This window comes from Protomyctophum parallelum (assembly GCF_964188405.1).
Source record: "Protomyctophum parallelum genome assembly, chromosome: 2".
NCBI lineage: Eukaryota > Metazoa > Chordata > Actinopteri > Myctophiformes > Myctophidae > Protomyctophum > Protomyctophum parallelum.
Genome location: NC_139699.1, coordinates 51,961,980 through 51,976,739, shown reverse-complemented (window position 1 = coordinate 51,976,739; position 14,760 = coordinate 51,961,980). Strand labels below are relative to the sequence as shown.

Sequence of the window (14,760 nt, the reverse complement as noted above, 5' to 3'; positions counted from 1 at the left end):
CAGCTGTGTGATCCTACTTTACACATTAACCATCGTACAAGTCACAACTTTGTCTACAACAATATACCACTAAACTGTGTTTCTTGAACATTAATCTACTGTACAACACTGAGTATAAAAAAATAACATTGTATAGGAGGATGTGAAGTCACACAATATACAGTATGAAAAAAATGAAAGCACAATATGAGTAATATATATCCATGGAACAAATGTTTCTGTATATATTACAATTCAAACAACCATTGTGTCGATAATAACAGATAAGATTAACATTGATATTTCATTAAAATAGTATGGAACCCAGTGAAATCTCTGAGTGACATTAAGTTAAATTGTATATGTCTGATTATGATTATGTGTAATCTATGGAACCAGTTGTATGAGTTTCTATAAAGCAAGACTTTACTGAGACATCTTTCTCATCATTCACAGCAGCAGAGCAATGAAACAGACTTGGTGGAAAACTAGGACTTTCACAACTCCAGAATGATTTCCTTTCTATGGAAGCATAATTATAGCCGAGCAAAAAAGGATTTGATCTAATAATTATTCTGCACAAAAGCTTGAACTGTACAGGTAAATGACAGATAAATAAATTCACTCATTCTGTTTACAGGGAACCGTATCTGAAGGATACTGACAAAATAACCTGTTTGTGTTGTCAGCTATACATAAAATTGCTTCCAATAAAGGCGCTAAAAAGGAGAAAGGGGCTTTGGGCTGGCGAACCCTAGATAGTACTTAACGAAGATAAGTTGCAATTAATATTTGACCACTATTCTTACAAAGAAAGTGTTGGAAGTGTTGTTTTTTTCCTGCGTACAAGCAATTGTTACGTAAACTGAGAAACCAATGAAATTAACATTCCAACAAAAGAAAACATTACAATGAAATTGAGCGTGTCATTTGGCTCCTTTAAATGCAACTCCAAATAGAATGAATTAACTGCTGAAAGAATACACAGAAAAAGATGGTACAGTAATAAGGCTTGGTGTTGATGCCATGGAACTGTCCTCCAGTCAAAACAGTACCCAGTACCACAGTTCATGATTCTTCTACTTAACTACAATACCCACAATGCATAGCTGCCCTCCTAAAAATTGGCAGAGGAAGAGATGGTTTGGCTGAACTCTGGATGTTTTATAAATTGTTGGTACTTTTATCAGTACTGATCCAGTGTTATATACCTATAATATATCCTCTTATCGGCTACACCAAAACCATGATGACATTAATTTTGATTTGGTTGTAGTGAAATCACACAACCTGTCTGTGAGCAAATACTGCTTGGTATATGGACCGATAGTGATGGCAGCAAATCCATTTTAGATGTCAACGGTCGTGTTCAATAATAAGTTTGGCCGTCTGGGATTTGATGTCCACGTGCTTCTCCACAGCATGTATCTTGTTGTGTGCATTTTGTGCGTTTAAGGATGTGTACATATTGAGCGGCGCGTATGTGTCACTCTGTGTGCTCAGCTGAGCGGTGAGCTTTGTGTGCGTGTCGAGGGTTGTGTTATGCGTGTTGGTGGGTGTTTTCGTACTGTCAGTTCGGGACCGGGTACTGCGTGTCATGGTGACTCTGAAGGTGTGTGTGTGTTGCAGTTCCATCTTGTCCTCTTCTGACACTCTGATAAAGGGACAAAACCTGAATGCACGACGGAACCCGGCGCGGAACCTGAAGCAGGATAGAGAGAGGAATATTTAGACTAGGTCAGTCAGCGGTTCTCAAGCGTTTTGTGCCCATGGCACACCAACGGTCAAAATACGTCTCAACTCAAGCCACACCTGTATTCATATCCATGCAAAATGGCTACTTTTAACACGTCTTAAAGGACCGCTTCACCAATTTTCAAACTATCTTCATTATATTCAGTCCTCACTAATGATCATGATAAAATTGGTAGGTATAAAATAGGTAGGTAGGTAAACCACACCATTGCAACTCATTAAGTTGCAAGGACTTTGCATTGGTGTGGTCGACCTTAATTTTCTTTTGCCGGGATCCGATGGTAATTCCGACGGAGCATTAGTCCGACATGCGGGAACAACGGTCGGACTAGTGCTCGAACATGCGCTGCTCCCATGCTTGCTGTTATGGTTAGGTTAGGGCAGGGGTCCTCAACTAGAAATGATGAAGGTCCACAAATATTTTTTTGAATAAGACCGAGGTCCGGTCCCATGCACGGCGTCCATCGGAGAGCGGGGCTCTATGCCCGTTTAGTATGGTCAAGCTTATACAAATCAGATCCCCTTCCAACCAACCAATAATGGGGTGCAGAGTGCGCGCCAGAATTTTGGGGGCCCTTGGGGGACATTTTGGGGGCCTTTGCAGCAATTTCACATGAGAAATGTACCATCTGATGTTATTTATATTATTAACTTAAAAAAAAAAAAAAAAAAAAATCATTTTTTTTTTTTTTTTTTTTTTTGGGTGGTCCGCAAAGAGGTGGTCCGCGGTCCGGTCGCGGACCGCGGTCCGCCAGTTGAATACCCCTGGGTTAGGGTTTGAGGTAGGTTGACGGTCCAATGACCGTCAAACCAATAATAGTGTCGGAACTAAAGCCTGTACCCGTTTTGTCCCGACCCAACCCTTTGGTGTGTTTTGGGCTTTACTAGGCAGATTTTTTTAACAAGATTATTATTATTTATTTTAATGACAGATGTAGCCACTACGACCAGTCGGCTGCACTCTGGGAGAACAGAGCTCAGATTGCTTTCTCGAAACGACCTGTTGTATAATTAAATTTGTACACAACTTGAGTGTTAGAAGTAGGGGTGATAAAACTAGCTAGCTGTTTAGCTACTGTAAGTTAGTGATATCAGACACACTGGGTATGCTTGGGTTATAGCATAAATGTGAGTGCTCAAAAGCCTAGACAATGAAAGCCGAAATATAAAATATTTCACAATAATATCCATTTTATACCTTTGATTTAGACAACAGTATATGATAGGGTTGTACATGGTAGAACTCATAGCAAGCCAGAATATAGCCAGGTAGACCTGAGGAGGAAACATAATAGTTAATTCAAAATGTACTTTAGTAAAAGAGCAAACGTATTCAAATAGCATCAAAATGTACTTAAAGTACCAAAAGTAAAAGTACTTATTATACAGAATGTCCCATTGTCATGTCACAAATCTTTGAAAATAGCCGATCTACAAGCTCACAATGCATCACATCGCAACACATTGTCGGCTATTTTCAAATGGCCGAAATGTACGGCTGAAGTGATTAATGTATGTTTTCATTGTTTTAGAAATACTAAATTCTAAATACTAAATACTAAAATATTCCTATTCCCAGCTTTGTGGCATTGATAGTAATTCCGGCCATTACTAAAATGATTAGTTCCGAGACTGTCCATCAACCAAATCCAGAAACGACAAATGCAGCTGTTTAAATACCCCAATGAAATCATACAGTGTAGTGTGTACAACTGGTATTTCACTACAGGAGGGGCATTGTTTGCAATATGGCATGGCACTACTGGCAGTGTCATCATCATCAGGTAGGAATTGGCAGCCAGACCGATAGAACTCAAAGAATACAAAGAGTTGTTGGTGTCGAGGTACCCACCTGCTCTGCTGTGCTACTGTATGTAACCTCATGTACAGGTTCATGTGTAGGGCATCTGGGTCAGTAAATTACATCAAGACATAATGGACCAGTTCTCATCTAGACTGTGGAACCATTGGCGCACATGTTTGTAGGCAGAAACTGAACAATGTGGGACATGAGCATTATATTTTTTTGAGGGTCGCTATCCCCTCCTATGCCCAGCTTTGTGTGTCTGTGTGTACCGTGGAAATGATTTAATTGGCTGAGCACGGAATGTGATGATGTATGATGATATTAGCGCCCCATATACGAGTGTGAGTTTTTAATAATAATAATAATAATCCAAATCTACAAAGTAACTAGTAACTACAATATTTGGATCTTGATGTAGTGGAGTAGGAGTAGTGGAGTACTCCACTCGCGTAGAAGTAAAAGTATTGGATATCGGAAATACTCAAGTAAAGTACAAGTAAAGTACAAATACCTCAAAATTGTACTTAATACGGTACTTAAGTAAACTTTACAGTTTACACAACTAACGACAGAGAACTACAGACAGAAAAACATTGCGACACTGACCTGTTGAATGTAGTGTTGCTTATAAATGTCTTTTTTGAACGATCCAAGTATGAAGTAGATGTGATAGGGCAACCAGCACAGGGCAAAGGTCGTCACCACGACAACCATCATCTTGACCACCTGTAGAGAGGTTGTTTGAGATTTGTACTTATTCTTTTTTTAAATTCAGATCAGCTCCATTTAATTCAGAGCATAGTTTTATTTTTTTATCTCACGATTTTGTAACCCATTTTTCACCCCTGTGTCAATCATCTAATGTGATCCTGGGCTCTACACACCCTCCGCCAACCTGGGGAGAGCAACGGACTTAACTCATGCTTCCTTCATGCTTGAGTGTCCAAGTTGCTCCTTTACACCTGACAGGGGGGAGTTTCCCTGGTTGGACGTAGCGCGTGGAAGGAACACGTTATTCCAACCAGTTCCTTTCCCCTCCATCAGGCGCCCCGGCTGGCCAGGGGAAGGCAGTTTAGAGACCAGGATTCAGAGCATAGTGATCAGCTTAAGGAAGACTCCAGCCAATTTCAATCTATCTTCATATAATCTGTCCTTAGAAAAAGCTGGTACCATATTATCATGATAATATGGTACCATTTTTGTCTACTTGGTCTGTGTCTCAGTCAGAGGTCAGAGGTGGGCTGTGGACAGTTCAGAAACCCGCCTACAAATTTCAAGCTAATAGAAACAGCAGGCTTTCTATTCCTCAGTGGAACATGGTATGGAATCCATTGTTCTCGCGTTAATAAAAAGTAAAGCATCTGAAATCTTGTTTAAAAAAAGGTTAAAAAAAAAAGAAATCCTAACGATGATGTCACTGGTAGTGGATTTCTGAAGTGTCCAGTGTCCACAGACTTTGCCATTTTATCATGAGCATTAGTGAAGAGTGATACCAATTATATTAAGTTGAATCGAACAAGTTTTAGCTTATTTGAGTGTAATTCAGTTCTATTTAAATTGAAGAACAGAAAACATCTTAAAACTCTCGAAAAACAGTGCAGAGTGTAACCTTTCTCTTAGAAGTAATCTGGTTGTGATAATGTTCTGTTGCCTCCCCAGGAATGTGGGCCCCCCACAGTGTTTGTCCAACCAAACTGTAGGTCACCATCATCACCAGTAGAGGGAGCAGGTAGATCAACAATATCACTGCCAACTGGTAACTATAAAGAAACAGAAAAGTTGCTATAGATCACAGCCCTTCATTGATTTAAATTGACACTCTCAGAGTTAAATTAAAACAGGAAAAAGGACCACAAGATATGAGAAATGGAAAACAGAAGCAGGATGAGTAGGAAAACAACAGATGTGATTTGTTTAATTGTGCACAGGTGTCAGTCTTTATCTGAAAAGGTAGGTGGATGGCCATGGCGTCAAGTATATCAGTTCTTGCTTTTCATTGCTGTCCGGAGGAAACCATGCACCTAGTCACCATTTTTGACTTTTTAGATTTATAAAAAATAAAAATCATGAATCAATGCTATTGAACACCCTTTACGTCTGTGTGTTGGTTAAAAAATGTAACTAATGGAAAGTATTTAAAAGTGCCTAACTCCATTGGATCCTCAAACTATCTGACAAACCAAACTATCTGCCAAACCAGCTAACTCCACCCGTTAGCCATCGTTTTTATATAAATCAGTGCTATTGAACACTGTGTTGGTTAAATAAAATCACACCCGTGTGAAGTGAGGGGCACTCTTATCATCGTATATCATCATGATATGTCGATGACAAAAATAGACGATTTGCTCATCCACATGTGACGTAAATTCTCTACACTAATAGCTGAATAATAGGAGGGGCTAGTGCCCCTCAAAAAATATTGAACCAATGAAAAGTATTAAAAAGCGCTTCAACAAAAACCTTTTAACTCCACTTGAGTTTTTTCCATTTCCTGAAAAACTAGCATCTTAGCCGGTTTCTTCCAGACAGCAAAGATATGCAGATGAGAGTGAATCATTAAATATATGTATAGACCTACTGGTCAAGCAAGTAAATGCCAGTCCTAATCATAATTATAATCATAAGAGTCTGTCTGTCTGTCTGTCTGTTTGTGTGTCTGTCTGTCTGTCTGTCTGTCTGTCTGTCTGTCTATATTATACTATCTCACTTACGTTAATTGATGTTTTCCTCCATAATCATCAGGCCAGTCGACCATGCACACAGTCCTGGGGTAGTAGAATCTGGTTATGCTGTAGTAGCACTGAGGGAAAGCCAGTGCAAATGCTATAGCCCAAATTAGACCAATAACAACCTTGGTAGAGGTGGAAGAGAGGCGGGGTTTCAGAGGGTGAATAATTGCCATGTACCTGTAAGAAGAAAATAAAATCAGTTTATAACGGTCACAGTTTATAACGGTCACAGACAAGATGCAATTTTCCAACACAGATCTGTTCTCCTTGTAAACATCGTAAGAATGCAGATTTATTTTATCCTTGTTTTGGCAGTTATGGCTTTACAGCACCTCATGAATCCACCCACACAACCTACAGTACACATATTATATTATTATATTATTGTTGAAGGTAAAATACTTGAAGGTTAATCTAGGTTTATCTTCATTTACATGAAGATAAAAAAAAGACCTCATTGGTATGTCTGGGTTTTCTCTCTGTTCAATCAATTCAGTGTCAAAGTCAATACCCCTGTACAAAGACATTCCAATTAAAAAAGAGAGAAAGAAACTCCTCTTTTCTGTGTGTGTTCCTGACTGACATTAGAAAATGACATTTTCACAGTCAAACAGACATCATCATACACCATGGACATACACATGAAAACCCATACACGCACATTGCATATTTTCTGCTGTCAAGTGTACAAAGAATCCTGTAAACAAATACAACTATACTGGAACTGTGCACACACACACACACACACACATCGACACGCACGCACAGAACTACAGAACGACATGCATAGAGATGGGCGCTATAGCCTGTAATGTATGCATACAGCGCACGCTGATGACCTACAAGTGCATATATTACGTTTTTGTTTTAATTTACACATTTACGCACTGCTCGCACATAATACAATAACAGCATTTTAACCACTTATACCCTATATACTTAAATCATTGGCCCCCTTCTTTTGTCCCTCTACACACCATCTCTTTGCCGAAAAACTATTAAGCTCACTATATGAGATGTGTTGCGCTAGCCCTCCCATCAGGCAGAACAGGCCTAGGGCAGGGGTGCCCAAAAGGTAGATCGTGATCTACCAGTAGATCACAAAGGCTGTGCAGGTAGACCACATGACATGCCCCTGGCCTAAAATATAAATAATTTAAATATAGTTGAAATAGTTCAAGTGGCATATGCCACTTGAATGAAGGTGACTTGATTGATTTACATCACTTGAAATAGTTCAAGTGGCATATGCCACTTGAATTAAGGTGACTTGATTGATTTACATCAAAAGGGGCCTGCCTCAAACCCACAATGCAATACTTTGTTTTAGACAAATTACGAACGCCACGTGCTGAAAGTGTATACCACCATAACACCTGGATTGTTAGTGTAACCGCAGCAGCCTTGCATCTTTATTGTTGGCATGTCTTAAAAATAGGGGAACATTCGGCAAAAACCAACATTCATCAGTCATCCAAAATGGAAGAACAAGAAACCGGCATTGAAGGAAATGAAGGACACATGAAGTGAAACTATGCAAATATTAATATTCCATTACATGGGTGTTGTGTTGTCTCATCATTCAGAATAACACAGCATTCCAGTCTTGCAAACGTACGTTATTAAAATATTTATTAAAAGTGAGTGGCATATTCAAAGAGGGTGCATAATGCAATTCATGCATGCATGCACACACTCACTCACGCACACACACTATAACTGATCTAACCTAATGGATAGATGTCTAATGTTAAACCTAACCCTAAGCATAAAAACTTGGGGACACCAATTTTTGTGTTCATATTTGACATGCACTCGGGCCTGTCTAAAGTGCACTCACGCCCGCACACACACAGACACACTCCAAAGCCCCCACAGGTAGATTTTTAAACTATTTTCAGCAATGGGATAATATAATTTTCGGTGGGTAGATCTTGTTCTGCTGGTCATTTAGCAAGTAGCTCTCAAGTAAAAAATGTGTGGGCACCCCTGCCCTAGGGCATCATGAGGGGAGGGGGGGCATCCACCAAGCAAAAAAAACAACACAGTGCTTTAGAACACAAGGGGGCCATGGTCATTTTTCAAGGGGGCATCACGAAAAATCCTGCCTAGGGCACCAAATTGCTCAGGGCCGGCACTAAGCAACACATTGTGAGCTTTTAGATCTGCTATTTTCATGTCCAGAATAGGGACACTAGCTGGGGTTCAAGTGGTTAAGAGCACAGCACCCTTCTTCTTTCTCTCGCCACTTTCTTTCTCAAGGATAATTTATGCTTCGGGCCAACGACTGTGTGGGCCAATAAAAGGGATTGTTTGAAAAAGTATAAATCAGTCTTCAGTCTCCTTCCCCGACGACCCCACTCTCCTTCCCTCCGTCTGTCTAGATTAGTCCAGCCTATCTGAGAACATCATTCTATGACTTTGTCCCTCCCTACATATTGTGTGTAGGTGAGAGTGAGAGGGTCAGCAAATGTGTCACGTACACCAACTGAATTAAATTTACGATTGTGATTATTTGTTTTTATGCAAATGCCAATTTTATGCAAGATGTCACGCTACAGAAACGGGAGATAGGCTCCTGCCCTATGGCTCCACAATGCTTACTTAATAATTAACCTACTGCTAAAGATGCCTTCCAAAGAACTTACATATTGTGGAAATGATCCGTTACATTCACAATGTCAATCTATTACAGTATGTACGGTATGCACCTCATGCAATGTTCTGATGTTCAACAACTCGATATACTTTGTTGACACCATTGGTCTATACATCCCCTCTATTTTTCCCTCCAGCAACATTTATTTCTACACCATACATCTTCACACCATAAATCTTCAGAGAAAATAGCAGATCTACAAGCTCACAACATATATCAACATATATCACGGCGTATTGTGACTGTGAACTTGAAGATCTGCTATTTTCGACCAATGTTTTCCCCATAATAAGTGATGTTAGGCTTCACGTGGTTGCAACTAGACGTGAACTTACAAGCAAAATCACAAATCTTTAAAATACTAAATGGCCATGTGTCGTCATGCTGACGTAGGGATGTCACAATCATGAGAATGTACGTGCCGATTAATTGCGATTAAGGATTTAATTGTGTTTTTTTTAACATTGGAACATTACATTTCTGTTGTGACAGGCCTATGCAGCAGCACACTAGAGTAGACCGTGCAAATCCAAAAACCTTCCTCTGATATGTTGTTCTTTTATTTATTTATTTATGTTTGGAAAGTACGGACATTAGAAATCCCAAGTCATATAACCCAGTGATGCCACAAATTGAAAATTAATGAGGAGGAATTGCTGCAATGCAGGCAGGTTTCACACTTGACTTGAAGAGTAAGACTAAGCAAACGTTGCATGATTCATTAGCATCCACACAGAGTCTGCACAGATGTAAGATGGTCCCTCCTGTGACAATTACTATCCTCCACCCAATATAACAACATGCTTTCAGACTGAGCCATTCATCATACTGGTAGTGGTATGAGCATTGGACTACTCAGAGCTTTGAAAGACCAGCTGATATTTGATATTAATATTATCATATTATGATGCCATATGTGAACATGTGACATGAGTGTGCCACGCCTGGGTCGCCTCCCAAACCCTGTACACTGAAGACACTGCCACCACTGCCACCCTTAGATCTCCATATATGGAGCTGACCTACCTGTTCTGACATTCCATATGTTGATCTGACCTCATCAAACCCTGTACACTCAAGACACGCTCCATATATGGCCAATGCACGCAACCTCACCCTAAGGCATCTTACTGGTACTTTAAGTAGCATGTGACGTGTCAAACTAGGGGGTTAAATGATGAAGCCACTACGACCACAAATCCCAAGAAAGTAGCTAGCCTAGCCACCGAGTCTGCTGCGCTCTGGGAGAACAAGGCTGAATTTAATTAGGTGTTCCGTGATGCTGGTTTGAAGCACGGCTAGAAGGCTGTATCAACCAATCAGATTTCTTCCTCGAAACGACCTGTTTTATAACCATATTTAAGTGTAAGTAAAGTCTTTGTTAATTGTTCACCTTGGTTTCCTGAGTGTACTTTGAAGTGAGTTCAGCATATGGGTCCAAACACACCCCTGACAATCTGTTGACTACCACTTTGATTCTGACCTTCTCCCATCAGGGGTTTGTTGACCAGGTGGTGCTTCTGTTGAGGTCATTGCTCATGTCATCTGTTCACAAGAGGGTGCTGTCTGTGCACCTTAAATAATAAACCCACAAGAAATGACACACCTCTGACATTCATCAGTTCAAATGTCCACTTGAACCCTAGTGTCCCTATTTTGCTGCCGAACATTCAGCAAAGAAATAGCAGATCTACAAGCTCACATGTCGTCTGTCACTCACAACAATGCAGCCTGCAAGGAACATGAATAAAATGTGTTCCCTATCATTATGGTATCCAGGTAACAAGATGTGTCCCACACAGTGCCACACACCACCTACAGCTCCTGGTACAATTCTAATGACAAAATCGATAGATGAATTCTGCTTCAAGACAGATGGCTCTGCCATTCCTATGGTCTGCATGTTATACATGGCTCCTCAGTGGGCAGTTCACGCCTTAGCCTGTCATTATTGATTCATTTTGGTTTACTGCTGAGTGGGATTTATTTTTCTTTTTTGAGGCCCTCCTATATACAGGTTTAATGTTTGTTTTTAGTTAAATGTTTGTTTTAAAAACGCCATTGATAATGAAGGGAATATTTACGTCATCTTGTCCCTAACACAAACATTAAATGCCATTAACAATAAAGAGTATTTAATGTTTGTGTTGGCACCGTTTGTTTTACATAACCATTACATCACCTAATCAACATGAGTTTTAGACTTTAATATATTAGCGCACAGGTCCTCGCTCTACTCCTGGTGAGAGCAGGAGTGGACCTGGTGAGACGTAGGAGGGGCCCGGACAGGAGACAACCCACAGAGCTTAGTCCCTCCATGTGCCAGAAGTGTACCTCCCAGCCCTGGCAGAGTAGTTCTGGAGTAGTTCCAACGGATTGTGTGCCCCTGGTTTTTCCCTAGTGGGACTGATTGAGGGTATAGCTACTGGGACGTAAGTCGGGACTTGATCACTCCTGGCTGGGTTGCCTGAGTGAGGGGTATGATGTTGAGAGACCCGAAACCCCGTTGACCTCAGGATACTGAGGATACGTCCCAGGTGCATCCATGCGATGTTTTTTTGTTATTAGCGCCCCTCACTTCACACAGGTGTGATTTTCTTTTACTACAATTATATAGAAATATGGGATAGAAAATCAATGTTGCATGATGAACCGATGAGCATTCAGAACTATGAGCACAATGAAGGTTTTACAGAACAAATAGATTGCGTACAATGTGCACATCATGGATGCAGTGGTGGAAAGTAACTAAGTACATTTACTTGAGCGATTTGTACTTTACTTGAGTATTTCTAATTTCCAGTACTTCTACTCCACTACATTTATTTGAAAACTTTAGTTACTACTAGTTACTTTGTAGATTTTGATTATTATTACAAAACATACATTAAACCCATTTACTGCTACCATTTATTGAGAAATTAGGATCTAATTCACGCCAGCATTTTTTTAATTTGAGCACTTATTTTGAAAAGCCACATTTTGCCTCAACCGGAAGTGGGCTTATCCCGGCCAGCTTTACGTTGCCAAGACAACCTTTGTTTACATGATCGGATCAATGCCGGTACATTATAGCCCTCCACAACGTCGGCTCGTGCCGTCAAAGAAACGCTGTTTTGACCAAAAATGCCATCTGGGACAAGGAATAGGAGATACAGGCGATTGAAAGAAACGGATAGAATGGATTCTTATGGCGACGGCGATCTAAGATGAACGATCCAGTGCAGTGCTAACAACACTGCTAGCTAACCGGCTAACGTGAGTAGCATTATGGCTCGATCGATCAAACGCACTATAAAAGTGCAATTGCCGAAGGGCTACGGCAATGGCGGCAAGTGTTAATATCAAAATGAGGCTTCAATTGCCGAAGGGCTTCGGCAATGGCGGCAAGAGGGTTAACCATCGTTCAGCCCTGCACATTTCGGCCATTTGAAAATAGCCGATCTACAAGCTTGTAATGTGCAAAGCAACATATTATGAGCTTGTAGATCTGATGGTTTCAAAATATTTGTATACATTTGAAAACTTGAAATAAGACATTCTGCTCAATGACTACTTTTACTTTTCATACTTAAGTCAATTTTAATGGCAATACTTTTGTACTTTTACTCAATTGCATTTTGAATTCCGGACTTTTACTTGTAACAGAGTATTTCTATATTGCAGTATTGATACTTTTAAACATTTCAGTACTTCTTCCACCACTGCATGGACGCAATGTGTAAGCAGGCGTTCTCCAGACTGTTTCATTACCTGTCCACAGCTATGGCAGCCATCGAGTATATTGAAGAAAACATGGCAGTGATTGGAAAGAAGTTCTGGAATCGACAGTAGCCCAATCCAAAGTACCAGTCGTTATGAAGGGCGTAGACAAAGTTGAAGAGCGTGTTGAAGGTTGCCATGGAGAAGTCACAGAAGGCCAGGTTGACGATGAAGTAGTTGGTTACGGTTCTCATGCGTCGATGAGCGAGGATAATCCATATCACTGTAACGTTCCCCGTAACGGAAACTAGAATGATCAGTGAATACGCTATAGCCCACAGAGCCACCTAGGAGGAGAGGAGAGGAGAGGAGAAGAGAAGAGGAGAGGAGAGGAGAGGAGAGGAGAGGAGAGGAGAGGAGAGGAGAGGAGAGGAGAGGAGAGGAGAGGAGAGGAGAGGAGAGGAGAGGAGAGGAGAGGAGAGGAGAGGAGAGGAGAGGAGAGGAGAGGAGAGGACGTCGTCATTTCAACACACTTGAGCAAAGGGACTGAGTGAAGAGTATAGCTAGAATTAGTGATGCACGATATAATCGGTAGCGTATCAAAATGGCCATATCGGCCATAAAAATGCCATGTCGGTATCGAATCGGTCTCAAAATAATCTGATTATTTTCACAGATAAAATACACCGGCAACTGTTCGTCCCATGATATCACACACTGCCGCTAAGACACTCATCCATGCCTTCATCACATCCAGACTCAACTACTGCAATGGCCTCTTGCATGGTGTCAAGGTTCTCAAAAAACGACAGTATGTTCAAAACCGCCCGCCTGCATGCTCACCAGAACCCGATCCAGGGACCACATCACACCTGTCCTCCGTGAACTGCACTGGCTCCCAGTCAAATTCAGAATTGACTTCAAAGTTCTCACCATCACATACAAAGCCCTATAAACAAAGCTGCACCAGGCCCCCCGCTACCTCTCTGAACTCATCCAACGCCATGTCCCCACCCGCTCCCTCAGGTCAAGCACTGCCAACCAACTGGAACCCCACAAGTCAAACAAGCGAACCTGGGGTGACGGGGCCTTCGCAGTGGCCGCCCCCTCACTGTGGAACTCACTCCCAGCTCACATCAGAGCTGCCCCACCTTTGAAACGTTCAAAAGCACACTTAAAACCCACCTTTTCAGACTTGCTTTCCCTACATAATTCCCCACCCCTACCTTGTCTGCCTACCTTAGTTTCTAGTTTTTAACCTTTTAACTTTTTAGTTTTTATTTATTCTTTCTAATAAAACAGTTTTCATTATTTTGTTCTGTAAAGCGACTTTGGGTACGTAAGAGCGTCAGCTGTTGGGGGGGGGGGGGGGGGCTTACCATCTCTTTAGCAGCAAAACGAAATTCAAGTTCAATATAAATATAATATAATATTAATAATATATCAGTATCGGCTGATATGACCCTGAAAATAGTTGGAGATCGGATATTCAGTCATAATTTAATATCGTCCATCTCTGGCTAGAGCATTAGTAGTATAGTAGAAACTAGAATATTAGTAGTAGTATAGTATAGTATAGTATAGTATAGTATAGTATAGTATAGTATAGTATAGTATAGTCTAGTCTAGTCTAGTCTAGTCTAGTCTAGTCTAGTATAGCAGTATAGGAGATCCTTTGCATGGATCCATATAGGTATACATACTACCTAAGGATCTCTACTAATACCATCTTCCACTGTATACACATCACAAATATACTGTACGGTACTGTATATGTTTAAGTTAATAAAAAAGCATTACTTTATACTTTTATATTCCAGAGAAAAATGTGTAAATGAAGAAGCTATAAGAACCACAAAAGAAAAGTATCAAATGCAATGTATTCTCTAGTCTAGGCAGAGGAGGAGAGAGTCGAGGACAGGGAAAAGCAGCACAAAAAAGAGCAGTAGAAAAATATACTTCATGTTTATTATATTTTACTATAATTAAATATATATACCATATGGCTTTCAAAAATGGCGTAAGTGCATTGCTTCTCATTATTTCATGAATGGAAAGTTGCACTTTCATCAGACAGATGGCTAGGCAGAAAAGTTTTGTTGATCGCATTTGAATCAGTTAAACCT

The 14,760-nt window shown here is 40.5% G+C and overlaps 1 protein-coding gene across 1 annotated transcript in view; it reads right to left on the bottom strand.

Moving 5' to 3' along the window:
• Window positions 1-1,335: 1,335 nt before the first annotated feature.
• The window catches only part of tacr2 (tachykinin receptor 2), a gene marked incomplete at its 3' end in the record, with an annotated part of 14,672 nt that continues 1,247 nt past the window's right edge, over window positions 1,336-14,760 (bottom strand). Inside the window, exons 2-7 of the mRNA XM_083759344.1 lie at window positions 12,686-12,981; window positions 6,256-6,450; window positions 5,151-5,301; window positions 4,148-4,267; window positions 2,933-3,009; window positions 1,336-1,681 (exon numbers count right to left, since the gene is read on the bottom strand). Coding sequence (XP_083615470.1) covers window positions 1,336-1,681; window positions 2,933-3,009; window positions 4,148-4,267; window positions 5,151-5,301; window positions 6,256-6,450; window positions 12,686-12,888 — 1,092 coding nt within the window. The 5' untranslated portion in view covers window positions 12,889-12,981. The remainder of the gene's footprint in view (window positions 1,682-2,932; window positions 3,010-4,147; window positions 4,268-5,150; window positions 5,302-6,255; window positions 6,451-12,685; window positions 12,982-14,760) is intronic.